We start from the raw sequence: 15,000 nt of genomic DNA, 5'->3' as shown, positions 1-15,000 counted from the left end.
GCGCGGTCCATGTAGTCAATATCATTCCACTGCACATCCTGACACACACACACACACACACACACACACACACACACACACAATATTCTCTTCTTTCTGTACAGTTTTAACTACATTTCTCATACACACACACACACGGAGTGAAGTGTTAGTGTGCAGTGTACCTGCGGCATCCCATAATTCCTCATTTCTCTCACAACCTCCCAGGTTTTATTACTGGAGTCGTAACCCCAGCGACAGAGATGATAACCCAGTGCCCAGTACACCGGCATCGCAGGCCTTCCTGTTTACAACACACGGAAACGGACGGACCGATGAAGCGTCTTATCGACCCCGCAATCGCTCCAGACATGCGCGTGAAGGTACAGGCGTACGAGGATATACATCACGACAGACCTAAAGACTTGTGTGTGTGTGTATAACGTTCTATACCTGTACTAAAATAACGCTGCACAGGGCTACACCATGCTCGGAATAGCGCAGTGCACCGTCTGAAGAACATTCCAGATACACATGGCAGAAAAGCTGCTGTAGGTATTTGATATGGGAGAAGATTCTTCGAGTAAATAAATGGAACGCTTGTCCTGATGTGTGTGTGTGTGGGTTGATATTTGTAGTTCTCATGTTGTGAACACTTCACTGACCTACGACCTCCAGGTACTCAGAAACCACAGAGCTGGGATCCGGGCCGAGGAAAACGTAGAAGTCCAGGATTCCGCCGATCGTGCGCCAGGTGAGAGCCGGAGCAGGCTGCAGGACGACGTCTAAAGAAACGCGATTACACACACAAAAACATTTCAACCTTTCAGATAACAATTAACACTAAATCATTAATCACTGATCACCTTACCTTTTTTTTTGTGTGTGTGTGTGTGTGTGTGTGTGTGTTTTTCTTTGAATGCTTGTTCGTTATTGTTTTTTGTTCTCCCCTTTCTGTTGGCTGGGGCTGTGGCTGTTTTGTTGGGTGTGGTGGTGTAAAATGCAAATTTCAAATTTCTATGATCCAAAAAATAATCTCAGAAGAGTCTGCAGTCATTTATCACATTAACGACCTTATACGGTCACGTCACGTGTCGGAGCCGTTACAGGAACACGTGACGGAGATGTTTAAAGGAAGCAGCGAGCTGTCATTTAACGCCCGATCTTTAAACAAAGGATCTTCCGCAGCTTTTATTGGACTGCTGTATAAAAGTCCATAGATATGTAACGACGCGGTCATGGGATGTGTGCGTGTTTTTTTTTCTGTCGAAATTGCACTCTTTAATATACAGAAAATATAAAATACACGTTTTTTTTTTAGGAGTGTAAAAGGACGACAGAGATACTCGGATGGTTTTTACGCTGCAGTGAAAGTTTCCGGAGGTCGAGTGAGCGTTAATACCCGAGAGAAAAGAAGATATAACGGAGAATCTTGTCTATCCTGCTGCAGCTTTTATTCTGTAGTTAACAATAAAACCGCTAACGATAAAAGTCCAGAGGCCACTTTTCGTTTAGTAGATCTTACCATGCCTACAACACATTGCACTTACATTACACCCCTGTCTAACACACACACACACACACACACACACACACACACACACAATTACACTGTGGTGCGTGCATGTACATCATAAAAATGAGTGTGTGTGTGTGTCTCACCCATAGCATTGCTGTTGAGCAGGAAAGACCCATGTGCCAGTCCATCAGTCTCCATGAGAAGATAAAATGGATGAACACCGTACAGGTTGATCAACTCCTACAGGAGCAGGAAACAGAAATATAACAAACCCGGTCCAGATCCTGAAGCCTGAAATATCACACGATTACTTATAGTAAGAGTGTGTGTGTGTGTGTTTGGAAGAGTAAAGCTGATAATCACTTCCGGAGCTGCATCCCGAGCCCACATGGTGAACGTGCTCCACTGCACATCATGCACCAGGTTGGAGCGATGTTCACCGAGCCCGTAAACGAAATTCGACGGTAAGGACGTAGACATCTGCAGAAACTGATCCGCGTAGAAGAGCGGAGCTACAGTCGTGTTCAGCCTTAAAGACAAGAAGTACAACACGCTCATATGATAGCAGAGTACAGTATAGTACATTACAATATAGTATAATTCACTCTGTGGAGCCAGTCACTGAGAACGCTCACGATTGCCTAGCCGAAATTCATATTTCCTCGAGCTCAAATGTGAAGTTTCTAGACGTTCCATCTGAAAGATGATCTCTGTACTAACAGGCAACAGTGGATGATAATCGGAGTGTGATATTTGTGCTCAAAACAATGTCAGAAAGGGAAAATCAGTATCAAGAGGGCACAGATCAATGCCAGAAAGGCCGTTAAAGCGCTCGGTGATAGACAGGTTTAGCAGATGGGGGGAGGCAGTGCCATCAGAAGACTGCTGGAACAGTGATTACATTTTTTCTTTGACCAGAGAGGTAGTTCCTAGATCTGGCATACCATCTCAAGTTTAACGCACTTTGTGCTGACACAGAAATATGTCTCCAACACCGCATGAAATGCTTACGGGTCGACCCATGTCTGTGTCTGTTCCTTATGAAGGACTGCCGCTGGAGTAACTGCAGATGGAACCAAGAGCATATATGAGATAACTAACTGCTGTGTATGAAGCTATCTATTCACAGGAACAGAGCTGGGTGCATTGTTATGGGTGAGGCGTTACCGCCTCAACGGGGGGTGGCGGTCACCTTGAGCAGCGAGAGAATGGCTGAAGCAACTGACTACGAGGACATGAGACCCCCGACCTGTGAGGCAGGGGACACGTGAAGGTCCTGTACGAAGCCGTCAACGGGGGGTCTGCCCTCAAGAGACATTTCCGCAGCACTCTCAATTCAATGGCAGGCCAGGATGAGAAGACGATGTGATGAGCCATGCCCTGGGTGTAAGTGCTAGCCTAACCTCTCCCCAAGGGTGGCCCAAGCGTACGTAAAGTGCCTGGGCTGAAGACAACCAGCATACAGAGAGATACTGCCAACAGAGACGGTCAATTTGAGTTGTTATAAAACGTTTGTGATATGACGTGATGTGCAACGAAGTGTGACGCAATCAGGCACGAGAAAAGTATAACGGTGCTGTCAGGGTGGGAATTCTTCCTCCGTAGAGGTTTTTTCGCCCACCCCTGAGTGCGAGATTTGATTTTTGGGGAGAAGCAACACACTGCGCGGTCCCGACAAATACAAATCTGAGGGCTGACCGGCCCAGTTGAGAAAGATAGGGACGTGTAGATCCAATATTCGTATTAGCCACTCATACTAACACTGTTTAGGGGGTACACAGTTAATCAACATGTAATCAAAGGAGTCAGGGGTCAAAACAACATATTCGTGTAGTCTGTGAGGCTTTAAAGCCTCAGAGGGGGAAGTGTTGTATATAAAATAGACATGAAATAAACACGAGGGAGACCTAGTATGAGTAATATGTAATCTTATTGAGAATTCACCGGGCTGGTGGACTGTATGAACAGATGTTCACCTAAGACACAACACACAGATAAGCAAGGCGCAAACCATACATGTATTTGATTAGTGCGGCAGGCCTCAGAGCGTAGGTGGACGCTCAACTAACAGACACGCACACACATACAGAAGGAAAACAGAACATTATAAGAATAATAAAAGGAGTATTAAGATATTATAAGGATAATATAATGACATTATGAAGTAGGGAGTACAGTAAACCACTTGCAAGCATTATAACTAATATATATATATATATATATATAACAGAAGTGTAGAGCAAATATGAAAGGGAATTATAAACCAGAAATACAGCAAAATGTGAAAGAAACTTATTCATAATATACTTGGAGGTGGGGAAGAGTCTTGTCTCACGAGAAGAAGTCAGGAGTAATACAGACGAAGGCCTTAATTTTTAAAAGAGAACCAAGAGGGGCCATTTATAAAAGGGTAGTTGAGTCACGCTGCACCCGCGAGATAACTGCGAGACCAAGGTCTCTCCGAAATGTTGTGTCCCGTACCTCTTTCAAACCTAATAGTGTTCGGAAAAGGCTCTTTTCAAAACATACTGGTAATTTTGATAAGCCCTTTCTAAAACCTACTGGTAATGTTGATAAGCCCTTTCTAAAACAGAAGGGTAATGTTGATAAGCCCTTTCTAAAACACATTGGTGTCTGGGTCATCCTGACCCTAAGAAAACTGTATAAATAGAAGAGCTTCAGCTCTGGTTTTTTAGATCGCATTTTGGGGCGTCTCAAACTGTGGGGATCTCGTGTGGTGGAACGGAACGAATAAACCTGGACCCTTGCTTCTTCTCACTCACGGCTGGTGTCTTATTTTTCTTGCTCCAATTGAATATGTGAGTATCTGTTTCTATGTTAAGGGTCTTCAGGTAATAGGCAAAATTTGGGCCAACATATAGCATAGTACAGTGTAGTCTAGTATAGCATACCATATTACAGTACAGTATAGTCTAGTAGTGTAGTATAGTACACTATATTAAGTGTAGTATATTACAGTATACTAGGGTATAGTATAGTATTCACATTGTGCATGAAGACAGAGTAACACAGTAGTGTTACAGTAGAGTAACAATAGAGTAACACAGTAGTGCACTTAGTTAAACTGTAATTATATTATTTTATATTACTCTAACACAGTGCTGCTGAATTCTCCAGTAGTGCAGTCAGAGACAGTGTAGTCAATAACAGTGCAGTCAATAACAGTGCAGTCAATAACAGTGCAGTGAGCGACAGTGCAGTCAATAACAGTGCAGTCAATAACAGTGCAGTCAATAACAGTGCAGTGAGCGACAGTGCAGTCAGCAACAGTGCAGTCAGCAACAGTGCAGTCAGCGACAGTGCAGTCAATAACAGTGCAGTCAGCGACAGTGCAGTCAATAACAGTGCAGTCAATAACAGTGCAGTCAGCGACAGTGCAGTCAGCGACAGTGCAGTGAGCGACAATGCAGTCAATAACAGTGCAGTGAGCGACAGTGCAGTCAATAACAGTGCAGTCAGCGACAGTGCAGTCAGCGACAGTGCAGTCAGCGACAGTGCAGTCAATAACAGTGCAGTGAGCGACAGTGCAGTCAATAACAGTGCAGTGAGCGACAGTGCAGTCAATAACAGTGCAGTCAATAACAGTGCAGTCAATAACAGTGCAGTCAATAACAGTGCAGTCAGCAACAGTGCAGTCAGCAACAGTGCAGTCAGCAACAGTGCAGTCAGCGACAATGCAGTCAATAACAGTGCAGTCAATAACAGTGCAGTCAGCGACAGTGCAGTGAGCGACAATGCAGTCAATAACAGTGCAGTGAGCGACAGTGCAGTCAATAACAGTGCAGTGAGCGACAGTGCAGTCAATAACAGTGCAGTGAGCGACAGTGCAGTCAATAACAGTGCAGTGAGCGACAGTGCAGTCAATAACAGTGCAGTGAGCGACAGTGCAGTCAATAACAGTGCAGTCAATAACAGTGCAGTCAATAACAGTGCAGTCAATAACAGTGCAGTGAGCGACAGTGCAGTCAATAACAGTGCAGTGAGCGACAGTGCAGTCAATAACAGTGCAGTCAATAACATTGCAGTCAATAACAGTGCAGTCAGCGACAGTGCAGTCAGCGACAGTGGTCAATAACAGTGCAGTGAGCGACAGTGCAGTGAGCGACAGTGCACTTAATAACAGTGCAGTCAGTGACAGTGCAGTGAGCGACAGTGCAGTGAGCGACAGTGCAGTCAGCGACAGTGCAGTCAGCGACAGTGCAGTCAATAACAGTGCAGTGAGCGACAGTGCAGTGAGCGACAGTGCAGTCAATAACAGTGCAGTGAGCGACAGTGCAGTGAGCGACAGTGCAGTCAATAACAGTGCAGTCAATAACAGTGCAGTCAATAACAGTGCAGTCAATAACAGTGCAGTCAGCGACAGTGCAGTGAGCGACAGTGCAGTCAGTGACAGTGCAGTGAGCGACAGTGCAGTGAGCGACAGTGCAGTCAATAACAGTGCAGTCAATAACAGTGCAGTGAGCGACAGTGCAGTCAGCGACAGTGCAGTGAGCGACAGTGCAGTGAGCGACAGTGCAGTCAATAACAGTGCAGTCAATAACAGTGCAGTGAGCGACAGTGCAGTCAGCGACAGTGCAGTCAGCGACAGTGCAGTCAGTGAGCTCCTGATAAACTGTTAGTATTTTGTAAATACAGGCCATTTCTCCATTTAACATTTAAAGACTCATTATTATCATCATCATCATCATCATCATCATCATTAACTGAGTCAAAACAAATCTCAGTTACTCCTCACTTGTAAATGTTTTTTTCCTTTTCACCTTTCTCTCTCACACACGTACTTACAGCACAGCTCCGGTTTGTGTTCTCTTAACGATGATCCCGAACGGCTGTTTGGAGAACTCCACTGTGTACAAGGGATTCGGAGCTCGTTTTTCCACCACAGGAACATCTATAGGAACCTCGAACCTCTGCTGTGCGGGATCTGTTATCTGAGGAACAGAGATGATCATTAAAACAATCAAACATTCTAATCAGGAGCGTGGGACCGAAGATGTCCACGCTATTGGGTTTTCTTATTTGTAATGGTCACTGTGGTTTCTATGTAACCAGAACACAAGATTGGGCAGAACGTCGGAGTTTCTCCTCATACGCAATGCGTTAGCTAACAAACTGATGACGAAAACAAAGCTAGCAAGCAAGCAAATAAAAACAAAGCTCTTACTTTTACACGCAGTCTGCTGTTCGACTCGTACAGCACATCCAGCCTCAGCACCTCAATATCCATAGGATAATACGTCTTCTGAGTACGGACCAGTTTCCCGATCGATCCCGTCTCGGTGTCGTTAATAGCCGCTAGCGTATACGATGGAAAATCTGTTGGATAATAGCACCACGGGACACCGCTCTGCTCACTGGCTGCACGTGCAAAGCAACAGTTTCTGGAGTGACACATGTCCTCAGTCACCACAACACCTCTCTCCGGATAGCAGTCGAACCTCCAGGATTCTGGAATAACGGAGCAGGATTCCGGTCGTGTCCGGTTGTCTTTGCCGGGTGACGGAGGCCGGTGGATTCCTATGGAAGCGGTACTACGCAGCCAAAGCACGGTTCCTAGTAACCAGACACCGAGGACTACGAGGATAAAGCCTCCTAGGGTCAACAGGGCAGAAGTGACGGAGCACTGAGGCCTCCGGGCCAGCAGAGGGCGCTCTGCATCTTCCACCTTCAGCTCACTGTCCTGAGAATCATCATGAGACTGCAGTAAAGGCACGCCGGAGAAGTTGACCTCCTCTGGGGTCAGCCTCTTATACGACACCATGGTGTGGAGCTGAAGCCGAGACGAGAGTTCGAATCAGAACATAACATTAAAACACAAACGGATAAAAAATACGACGTGTTCTTTAATGAAATACAAATCGAGTTTCAATCGAATGCGGCACGTTTTCCTACAACGCCCCCAAGTGTTCTATTCCCGACATTACATTTACATCGACTATTCCCACATCTCCGTCTCATCAGCTACAGATGTGTTAAAGGTTAAAGAAACACTCATTCATTTCTGAGCAGGGAGAACAGGAAGTGAGAATCATATCCTCGTGACGCGGCGTTGCTTCAGACCATCACACGATGAACATCCTGTGATTAAAACTGTGCAAACTGTTGATGAGAATTCACATGACTGATAGAAACACTGCACGGACACAAATAAATACAAGTTAAGGCAGTAAAAACATTAAAAAAATAAATAATAAACCACAGCTCAGGGCTGGATATAAAGGGGTTACACGCCTTCCTGCAAACTCCTCTGTCCTGAAGATGTCAGAAAAGTTCAAACTACAGCTTTGACTGTTAGAAAGCACTGACACTGGAGACTCCTTCCATAAATAATACATAAATACATGTCTCCATACACAAAACATCACCCTACCAACAACTACGCACACCTTTAATCCGTTTACTTATGAATATAAAGAGCGTCCGCTGTACACGTCCGTGAGAATAAGCAATTACTTCAGAAACAATAACATATTAATACGCATTAATACAGACCTGTGATCTACTTTCAGATCTGCTTTTATATAAGGTTAATAAACACTGACATTCTGACCAATCAGAATGTATTCTGTTGAACGTCTTTAGTTAATCATAAACCTAAAGTACTGATAAATCTTCAGCAAAAATAGTATGGCTCTTTAGACGTGCGAGTCGACTCGCTTAAAAGATCCGGCTCAAGGACTCGACTCGTTCGCAAATCACATATCACAGCCGCCTGCTTAAGAATCTTTAAAGCTAATTTCTCCCATTCTTATTCTTAGGCCAAATTATTCCTCTCCCAGTGTTTAAGATCTTTTTTTTTAATGCCATTTAAAACGCTGAATTCCATTTTAACTGATGCTTCTGTTTGGTTTCGGTTCCTGTCACGGAACCGATTCACTTTAGCAACGCAGCTAGCTAGCCTGCTATGTTGAATAACAAGCGTAAATACGAACTGAAGACTTCACTTATAATTACAAAAAGTACAAATCTTACGTTAACACTTAAAAAAAAAAAAACAACCCGTAAAAAGACATTTATCTAATATCAAGGTGAAAAAGGTCATTTGATTCAGATTCACTGTAAACTAATCAGCTTTGCAGGATAGCTTCATGTTAGCCGGTTTGTTTGTTTATATATTTATTTATTTATTTATGCTAACTGGTTATTTAAAGATATAGTCTCTGTGTTCGTGCTTTCACTCTTTTCCCCTCAGAATTAATATGCTAGAAGTGTTAGAAGTCGATTTACTAATCGCAATGCTCAGGTACTGATCCTGCAGGAAAGACAGCAGACTCGCATTAAACACTAATGATGCGGTTATTTCCATTCACTTCGTTTACATTCAAATAGAAATGAAATCTGGCGTACCTTCTGACCGAAGAGAAAGGAGTGAAATGCGTTACATGCCGGAGAGAAGTAGTAATTAATCCTGTTTATATCCCCATGAGTTTGGCCTCTTAACGCAGAGCACTGTTCTGTGATCAGTAGGTGTGTTCAAATCTGCAGCTGCTGCAGTCTTCCTGCGCACATGAGACCTGACGCACCGCTGAGGGAGAGTTCCACTGTAAATCAGGGGTTAAAGTCAGTCTTAAAGTTAGTCTAAAACTAGTACCACAAATACTTTTTGCTCCCAATATTATCCTGTGTATATTGTTTGTGTACTTACTGTCCTGCACTCGTGTCACACTTTTCTGCCTTGTCTTGTGTACTGTTACGTGTTGTACTGTGGTCCTGGAGAACGTCATTTCGTTTCAACATATACAAGCTATATAGAGGGAATGCCAAAAAAAAAAAAAAAAAACCTGACTGGAATTTCTGACCTCCGGCTATTAATAAACAAACAAACAAAAAACCCCCCAATAAAATTCCCCTCAACTCAGAATTCCTACTTAGAAACTTCTCCTCACTCCCGGGGGTTCAGTACGTAACATCATGCCAGCATGGCGTCTCACACCGCCCAAGAGTAAATAAAACATCACTTCACTGCATTAAATGAGTTTATAGTAGAAGATCAACTAACATTTCTTGTAATGTTGTGTAGCAATGAAAAAATTACAAACGCATGTGAACTATAGTAATATATCATAAACCGAACAATATTCTGTGGGGTATTTTCTCGCCAATTTCTCAGTTGGATGACATTTTGCACTTAGAAAGAAGCTCGCTACGTAGACTGATATTTAACCAGCCTGTCTCTAGTCGTATCATCACTCCTGTTTATATGTTCCAGTGATCATATACCATGAAGAAATTCTCCTCTCAAAATACAAAGAAAACTTAATGGGTTTATAAGTTTAAACGCCCTTTTTTAAATCTTACATTAACCACAAATTAGTTTTGTTTTCCCGAGACACGACACTATGGCAGCTCAGTGTAAGTTTTAAGCTCTAACTCAAGGGTACGGTGAAAGTATGTCACTTGTGTGTTTTTAGTCGTTTGTAAATTCGACTAAATTCGACTAGTGCCATGTACTTCCACACTAAGCTACGATGGAACCTGCTGCATGCTATTAAATGACAGTAACAAACGGTGTGCAGGACAGAGCAGGGTGTATTGTTTGAACACACCTAAAGTAATGTCGCTGTATTATCCAGAACTACTCTTGCGCCATCTGTTGGCTTGGATCGCGTTAAATACAAAAACAAAACAAAACAAAAAACAGAATAGAAAAAAAAGAGCAACAATTAAAGACTAACCAGAATTATATTCTGTTTTTTACTAGGATATATGTAAAAGCACAAAGCTTTAAACGTTTTCTTTCGTGCAGAATCTTTATAATCTAACCCGAGACCATGTAATGACTCACTTTGACCAGCAGATGGAGACAGCGTTCAACTCAAGAATCGGGTTAAAATGAAACGATACAAAATAACTGAAATTGTGTCTTGCAGGGCAATAGTACTGCTAACCCAGCATTATTCACTACCTAGTTCACATCAGTTCACAACCACAACGCAGCACCACTTCTCTGCTAGCAAGAACGCTTTTGTCGAACAGAGGACAACAGGCACGACAAAAGACAGACTTATTAGCGTCGACGTTAGATTATTTTCCTGTTAATAAACGTCTGATTATTTTAGACCTCCACGGAATCGAGCTCAACAGCTTGACGCGATGACGTGAGAAGCGAAGTGCTGATTTCTTACGTCATATCGGCTCCAGAGAAACTGTCGCGCACGAGCACTTCAGTTCTGCGAGCACTGAGACACAGGCTGAGCGTTCGAGTGTACATCCGTTCGCGACTCCTGTGCAATTCCTTCGCAGCACCTTGTGCACACTATCACCGTTAAACACACTGTTTAAACACTGTAGACATCGTGAACGCAGCATGAGGAGACGCGCGCTAGCTAGCAGCACACAACAGCAACCTGCACAAACAGAGCTAAATCAAATGATCGAGTAATGCTAAATAGTTTACTGATTCCGTTCTCAGTGCATCTCAGTGCATTAAAACATTCGCACTGGGTCTAAAAAATGGTATCGATACATCCTTAATTATTATATATATATATATATACATATACATATATACAGACCCACACACACTCTTGTGTTTCTACTCATTCTTAATTTATAGTTCAATTAAATTTCCATCTTTCTGGAGTCTCCTTAAGAAAAGATTAACTTCACAGTTGATCTGAAAGACAATAATAAAGAATATAAATGAGGCGTTCTTCGTTGTCCCTGTAACTGACAGCGAGAATGATTTATTCAATACGTTGAGGATATATGGAGCATATTTCTCCAAGTTAAAGGAACAGCTAATGAACTGTCATCTTTTTATACCCAGCACACAAGATGAAAAAGCTGCAGGGGGGAAAAACACACACACACACACACACACACACACACACAACTTTGCTGCCGAGTCGCACAAAAAGGTTACTAAAGGACACAAAACACAAAGCGTTATTATTCACGTGTAATTCTTTCGCTTCTCACAATGCGTGGAAGGTTTTTTTCCTTTGTAGTGTTATTTTATTGTCAGCTAATGAGTGCATCGCATGAGCTGCGATTACGTCCTGGACTTCTGGAGTTAACATTCTCCAGGGTCCGGCACTGCCGGACAAAATGTTTGACAGCAAAAAACAAAAAAAAACAAGAACGCAATTTCCTTTTTCATTCCGTATTTCCTATCCCTAATTGTTTTCCGCTTTAAACGGTGTGTATATGAAGGCGATGGTCCAGAGTCTAGACGTAAGTGTGAAACCCCGTCTCGAACGCTTGTACTGGAGAACTTAAGTCCTGATTTCCCTGTTGAGTTACACAGTATAACCTCAACCACTGTCTCTCTCTCTGTCTCTCTCTCTCTGTCTGTCTCTCTGTCTGTCTCTCTCTGTCTGTCTCTCTGTCTGTCTCTCTCTCTCTCTGTCTCTCTCTCTGTCTCTCTCTCTCTCTCTCTCTCTCTGTCTCTCTCTCTGTCTCTCTGTCTCTCTCTCTCTGTCTCTTTCTCTCTCTCTTGCTCTCTCTCTCTCTGTCTCTCTCTCTCTCTCTCTCTCGCTCTCTCTCTCTCTCTCTCTCCCCCTCCCTCTCTCTCTCTGTCTCTCTCTCTCTGTCTCTCTCTCTCTGTGTCTCTCGCTCTCTGTCTCTCTCTCTGTCTGTCTCTCTCTCTCTCTCTCTCTCTCTCTCTGTCTCTCTCTCTCTCTCTCTGTCTCTCTCTCTCTCTCTGTCTCTCTCTCTCTCTGTCTCTCTTTCTCTCTGTCTCTCTCTTTCTGTCACTCTCTCTCTCTCTCTCTCTCTGTCTCTCTCTCTGTCTCTCTGTCTCTGTCTCTCTCTCTGTCTCTCTCTCTGTCTCTCTCTCTGTCTCTCGAATTCAGTGACTGCAGTCCCTCATCATGCTGTCAGGGGATGTCTGTGATGACGGCGAGTTTCTGACCCACGCACTGTGTCAGTAATCCAGAATCTCCTCTACAGGCAGATATGTGTGTATGTATATAAATATATATCCTGCTTTTTTTTTTTTCCAGAAGAATCAAAGACAGACTAGACACCAAAAAGCCAAACCCCGCCAGTAAATCTGCACTTGACCTTGTTCTCTCAGCGGGCCGTCTCAATCTGCTGCATTATATATAGCAGAACTACAGACGCGCACGTCTGCGCTGGATCTCGACGCCCTGTTGGAGGACGTTCATTAATTGTGATGTCAGATCTTTTTGAAGAAACGATGATGTGTCGTGTTCTCGCACCCGCTGATCGGAGCGTGTGCGGACGAGGGTTCGGTAACTGCTGATGGTGAAAGCACTCGTCCTCGAGGGACCCGTCTTCACCTCCCTCACGTACCGGACTCGTCCGATCAGCAGACGCGAACGTGGGATGGACTGCAGACTCCTTTCAGAGTTCTCCCAAATATCATTCCATCCTAAATGAGCCGGTGAAGACGCACGGAGCTTACGGCCGCTGGTTTCCATCGCTCCCATCACACTTCACACTGCTTTTGCCCGGTATATGGTGGAGATAAACGTAATGAGCAGACGTGCGCGTGTAAACTTTCACACGCCCAATAAAAATCCAGTGTGTTTAATCACTTCTTGTGTGCTGTGTTAGTGATTTATTCCTCTCATACAACCAATAAAATGTTTCTTTATAAAGAAAGGCCTCGTACTTTTTATCCGTTTATAGTTACATTTAATATCGGCGAAGCACGTTAGCTCCTGTTCTCACTTCGCTGTTATAAACAGTCGTTCCTCTGTCCTGAAGACGTCCTGAAGACGTCCTGAAGACGTCCTGAAGACATCAGAACACTGACACTGGAGACTCCTTCCATGAATAAACATCTCCTTACCACTGTGTCATACTGAATATTGCACATGGAACCAGAGCGAAACCTTCACACCACGAGAAACTCTCCGTGTTGTTGCTTTCGCTTTAAAATGCTAGAACTTTTCGTCAGATGGCGATCTGCGATCACGTTCCCCTCCCCCCCCCCCGTGCGAAGGCTTTTTCCCGGGCCACCACTCGTTCACGTGACACGGTGAAGGTTGTCTCATGCTTACAAGATGAACAGCGGCTTCTGACGCTTGTTCAGACGACAGATGTTCTCTGACGAACTGAACAGACGCAGTGTTCCTGCCTCAACAAAAAGCCTCTAAGGTCATTTTAAAACCTGGAAGAAGGACAAACTACAGAGCTCAGGCGAAACCTTGTGTTTTCTCATGGACTGACCAACGCTCACGACGGCTTTTGTGAGAATGTAAAAGCACCGCAGTGGATAATCCGTGCTCCAGCGCTGGTCCGTTACGCATAAAAAAGCTTCTTGAAACCTGCGGGAACCAAAAAAAAAAAACGAGCAAATATCACAACGAAGAACCAGGAGCGGACGACAGAATCGCTCCAGCTGCGGCTTTGTGTGATTCTGTAGAGGTAATTACTGCGGCTCGGAAACGAAGCGAATCATGGACACATTCATGGCGTGGCTCTGACGGAGGCGTTCGCATTTACACATAACCGACGTGAAGCTGTACCGAGAGTCGAGTTTGAGGTCACGCGAGAGTTACGCACGCGGGGCGGAGTTTGTCTAAAACAGAGGCGTGTCTCGGTTTGGTTCGATTCTGATCGTTGAACTTTTTTCCCTGCAGGATGTCGTCTCAAGTGAGGAGCAGGGTTAAGTACGGCGCCACCGTCTGACAGTTTAAAGTAACCACAATATGTCACGCTGAAATGTATCATTTGGTTGTACATGCACTCGCACACAGACATTATAATTAATACTGAGGTCAGAATAATATCGAGATATGGTTTAGACGTATCCTGAGGTTTCATCGGAGCTGTTTGTGGTTTGTCTTCATCCACAATATGTACCTGAGGCGAAATACTCTCCAAGAAAACGCTGTCCTATTTAAGCTGTTTATTTAGAAGACAGTTTAGCCCAAAACTCTGAGCTCAGGACAAGCAAGTCGCTGCTCTCCAAAAATAAACTTCACACCCTTTTTCTCCTCTCGCTCGCTCGCTCTCGCGCTATAATATCAGCTAGCGGGGAAAAAACCATCTTCTCGACCCGTGGGACAAAAGTCATTATGTGATAGCGGCTATTTGTTGACTTTAAGCAGAACTTGGAGACGGGGAAGAGTCTTATCTCTGCTATCAGAGGAACACTCTCTGAACCTTGGGCGTAAAAAGTCAGTGATGAAACTGCATCTTGAATTCGCTGCACGCTGTGATGGAAACGCTCTAGAACCTCACATAAACCCGAAGAGGAACCTAGTCGTGATGTCATGGAGACCCGGCGGCATGAGTTGTACCAGATCTTCTTTTTTTCTAGATCTCTGGGACTCTGACCGACGTGTAAAAGATTTCTCCGTGTGACACGACGCCCATCAAACCCGTCCGCCAAAATACGCCTGAACTGGTCTCGAAGAATCTACACAGAGAGTACACACGGAAAAATGAAGTATAGATATTTACAAATACTAAGATAATAATCAAACTAAGAGAAAAGCAAATACTGTAATTCTTTTTTAAAAATGCGTAAACAATATATATATATATATATATATATATATATA

At 43.8% G+C, this 15,000-nt stretch overlaps 1 protein-coding gene and 1 long non-coding RNA gene across 3 annotated transcripts in view; one reads left to right on the top strand and one right to left on the bottom strand.

Moving 5' to 3' along the window:
- Window positions 1-7,280, bottom strand: part of gaa2 (alpha glucosidase 2) — a 10,917-nt gene extending 3,637 nt beyond the window's left edge. For both annotated transcript variants that reach the window (XR_008384801.1, XM_053615654.1), the window contains exons 1-7: window positions 6,684-7,280; window positions 6,305-6,450; window positions 1,862-2,027; window positions 1,642-1,738; window positions 645-764; window positions 165-283; window positions 1-38 (exon numbers count right to left, since the gene is read on the bottom strand). The exon at window positions 1-38 is cut by the window's left edge and continues 94 nt beyond it. Coding sequence is in view for 1 of the 2 variants with exons in the window: in XM_053615654.1 (XP_053471629.1) it covers window positions 1-38; window positions 165-283; window positions 645-764; window positions 1,642-1,738; window positions 1,862-2,027; window positions 6,305-6,450; window positions 6,684-7,280 (1,283 nt within the window). In the remaining variant the exon portion in view is untranslated. The remainder of the gene's footprint in view (window positions 39-164; window positions 284-644; window positions 765-1,641; window positions 1,739-1,861; window positions 2,028-6,304; window positions 6,451-6,683) is intronic.
- On the top strand, window positions 2,020-13,072 carry LOC128602101 (uncharacterized). The gene is made up of 3 exons (XR_008384802.1): window positions 2,020-4,317; window positions 6,307-7,497; window positions 12,316-13,072. It is a non-coding gene; the product is annotated as an uncharacterized LOC128602101 (long non-coding RNA).
- The last annotated feature ends 1,928 nt before the right edge of the window (window positions 13,073-15,000 follow it).

Source organism: Ictalurus furcatus, chromosome 26, assembly GCF_023375685.1.
Source record: "Ictalurus furcatus strain D&B chromosome 26, Billie_1.0, whole genome shotgun sequence".
In the NCBI taxonomy this organism is placed as follows: domain Eukaryota; kingdom Metazoa; phylum Chordata; class Actinopteri; order Siluriformes; family Ictaluridae; genus Ictalurus; species Ictalurus furcatus.
This window is presented reverse-complemented; position numbering and strand designations above follow the sequence as displayed.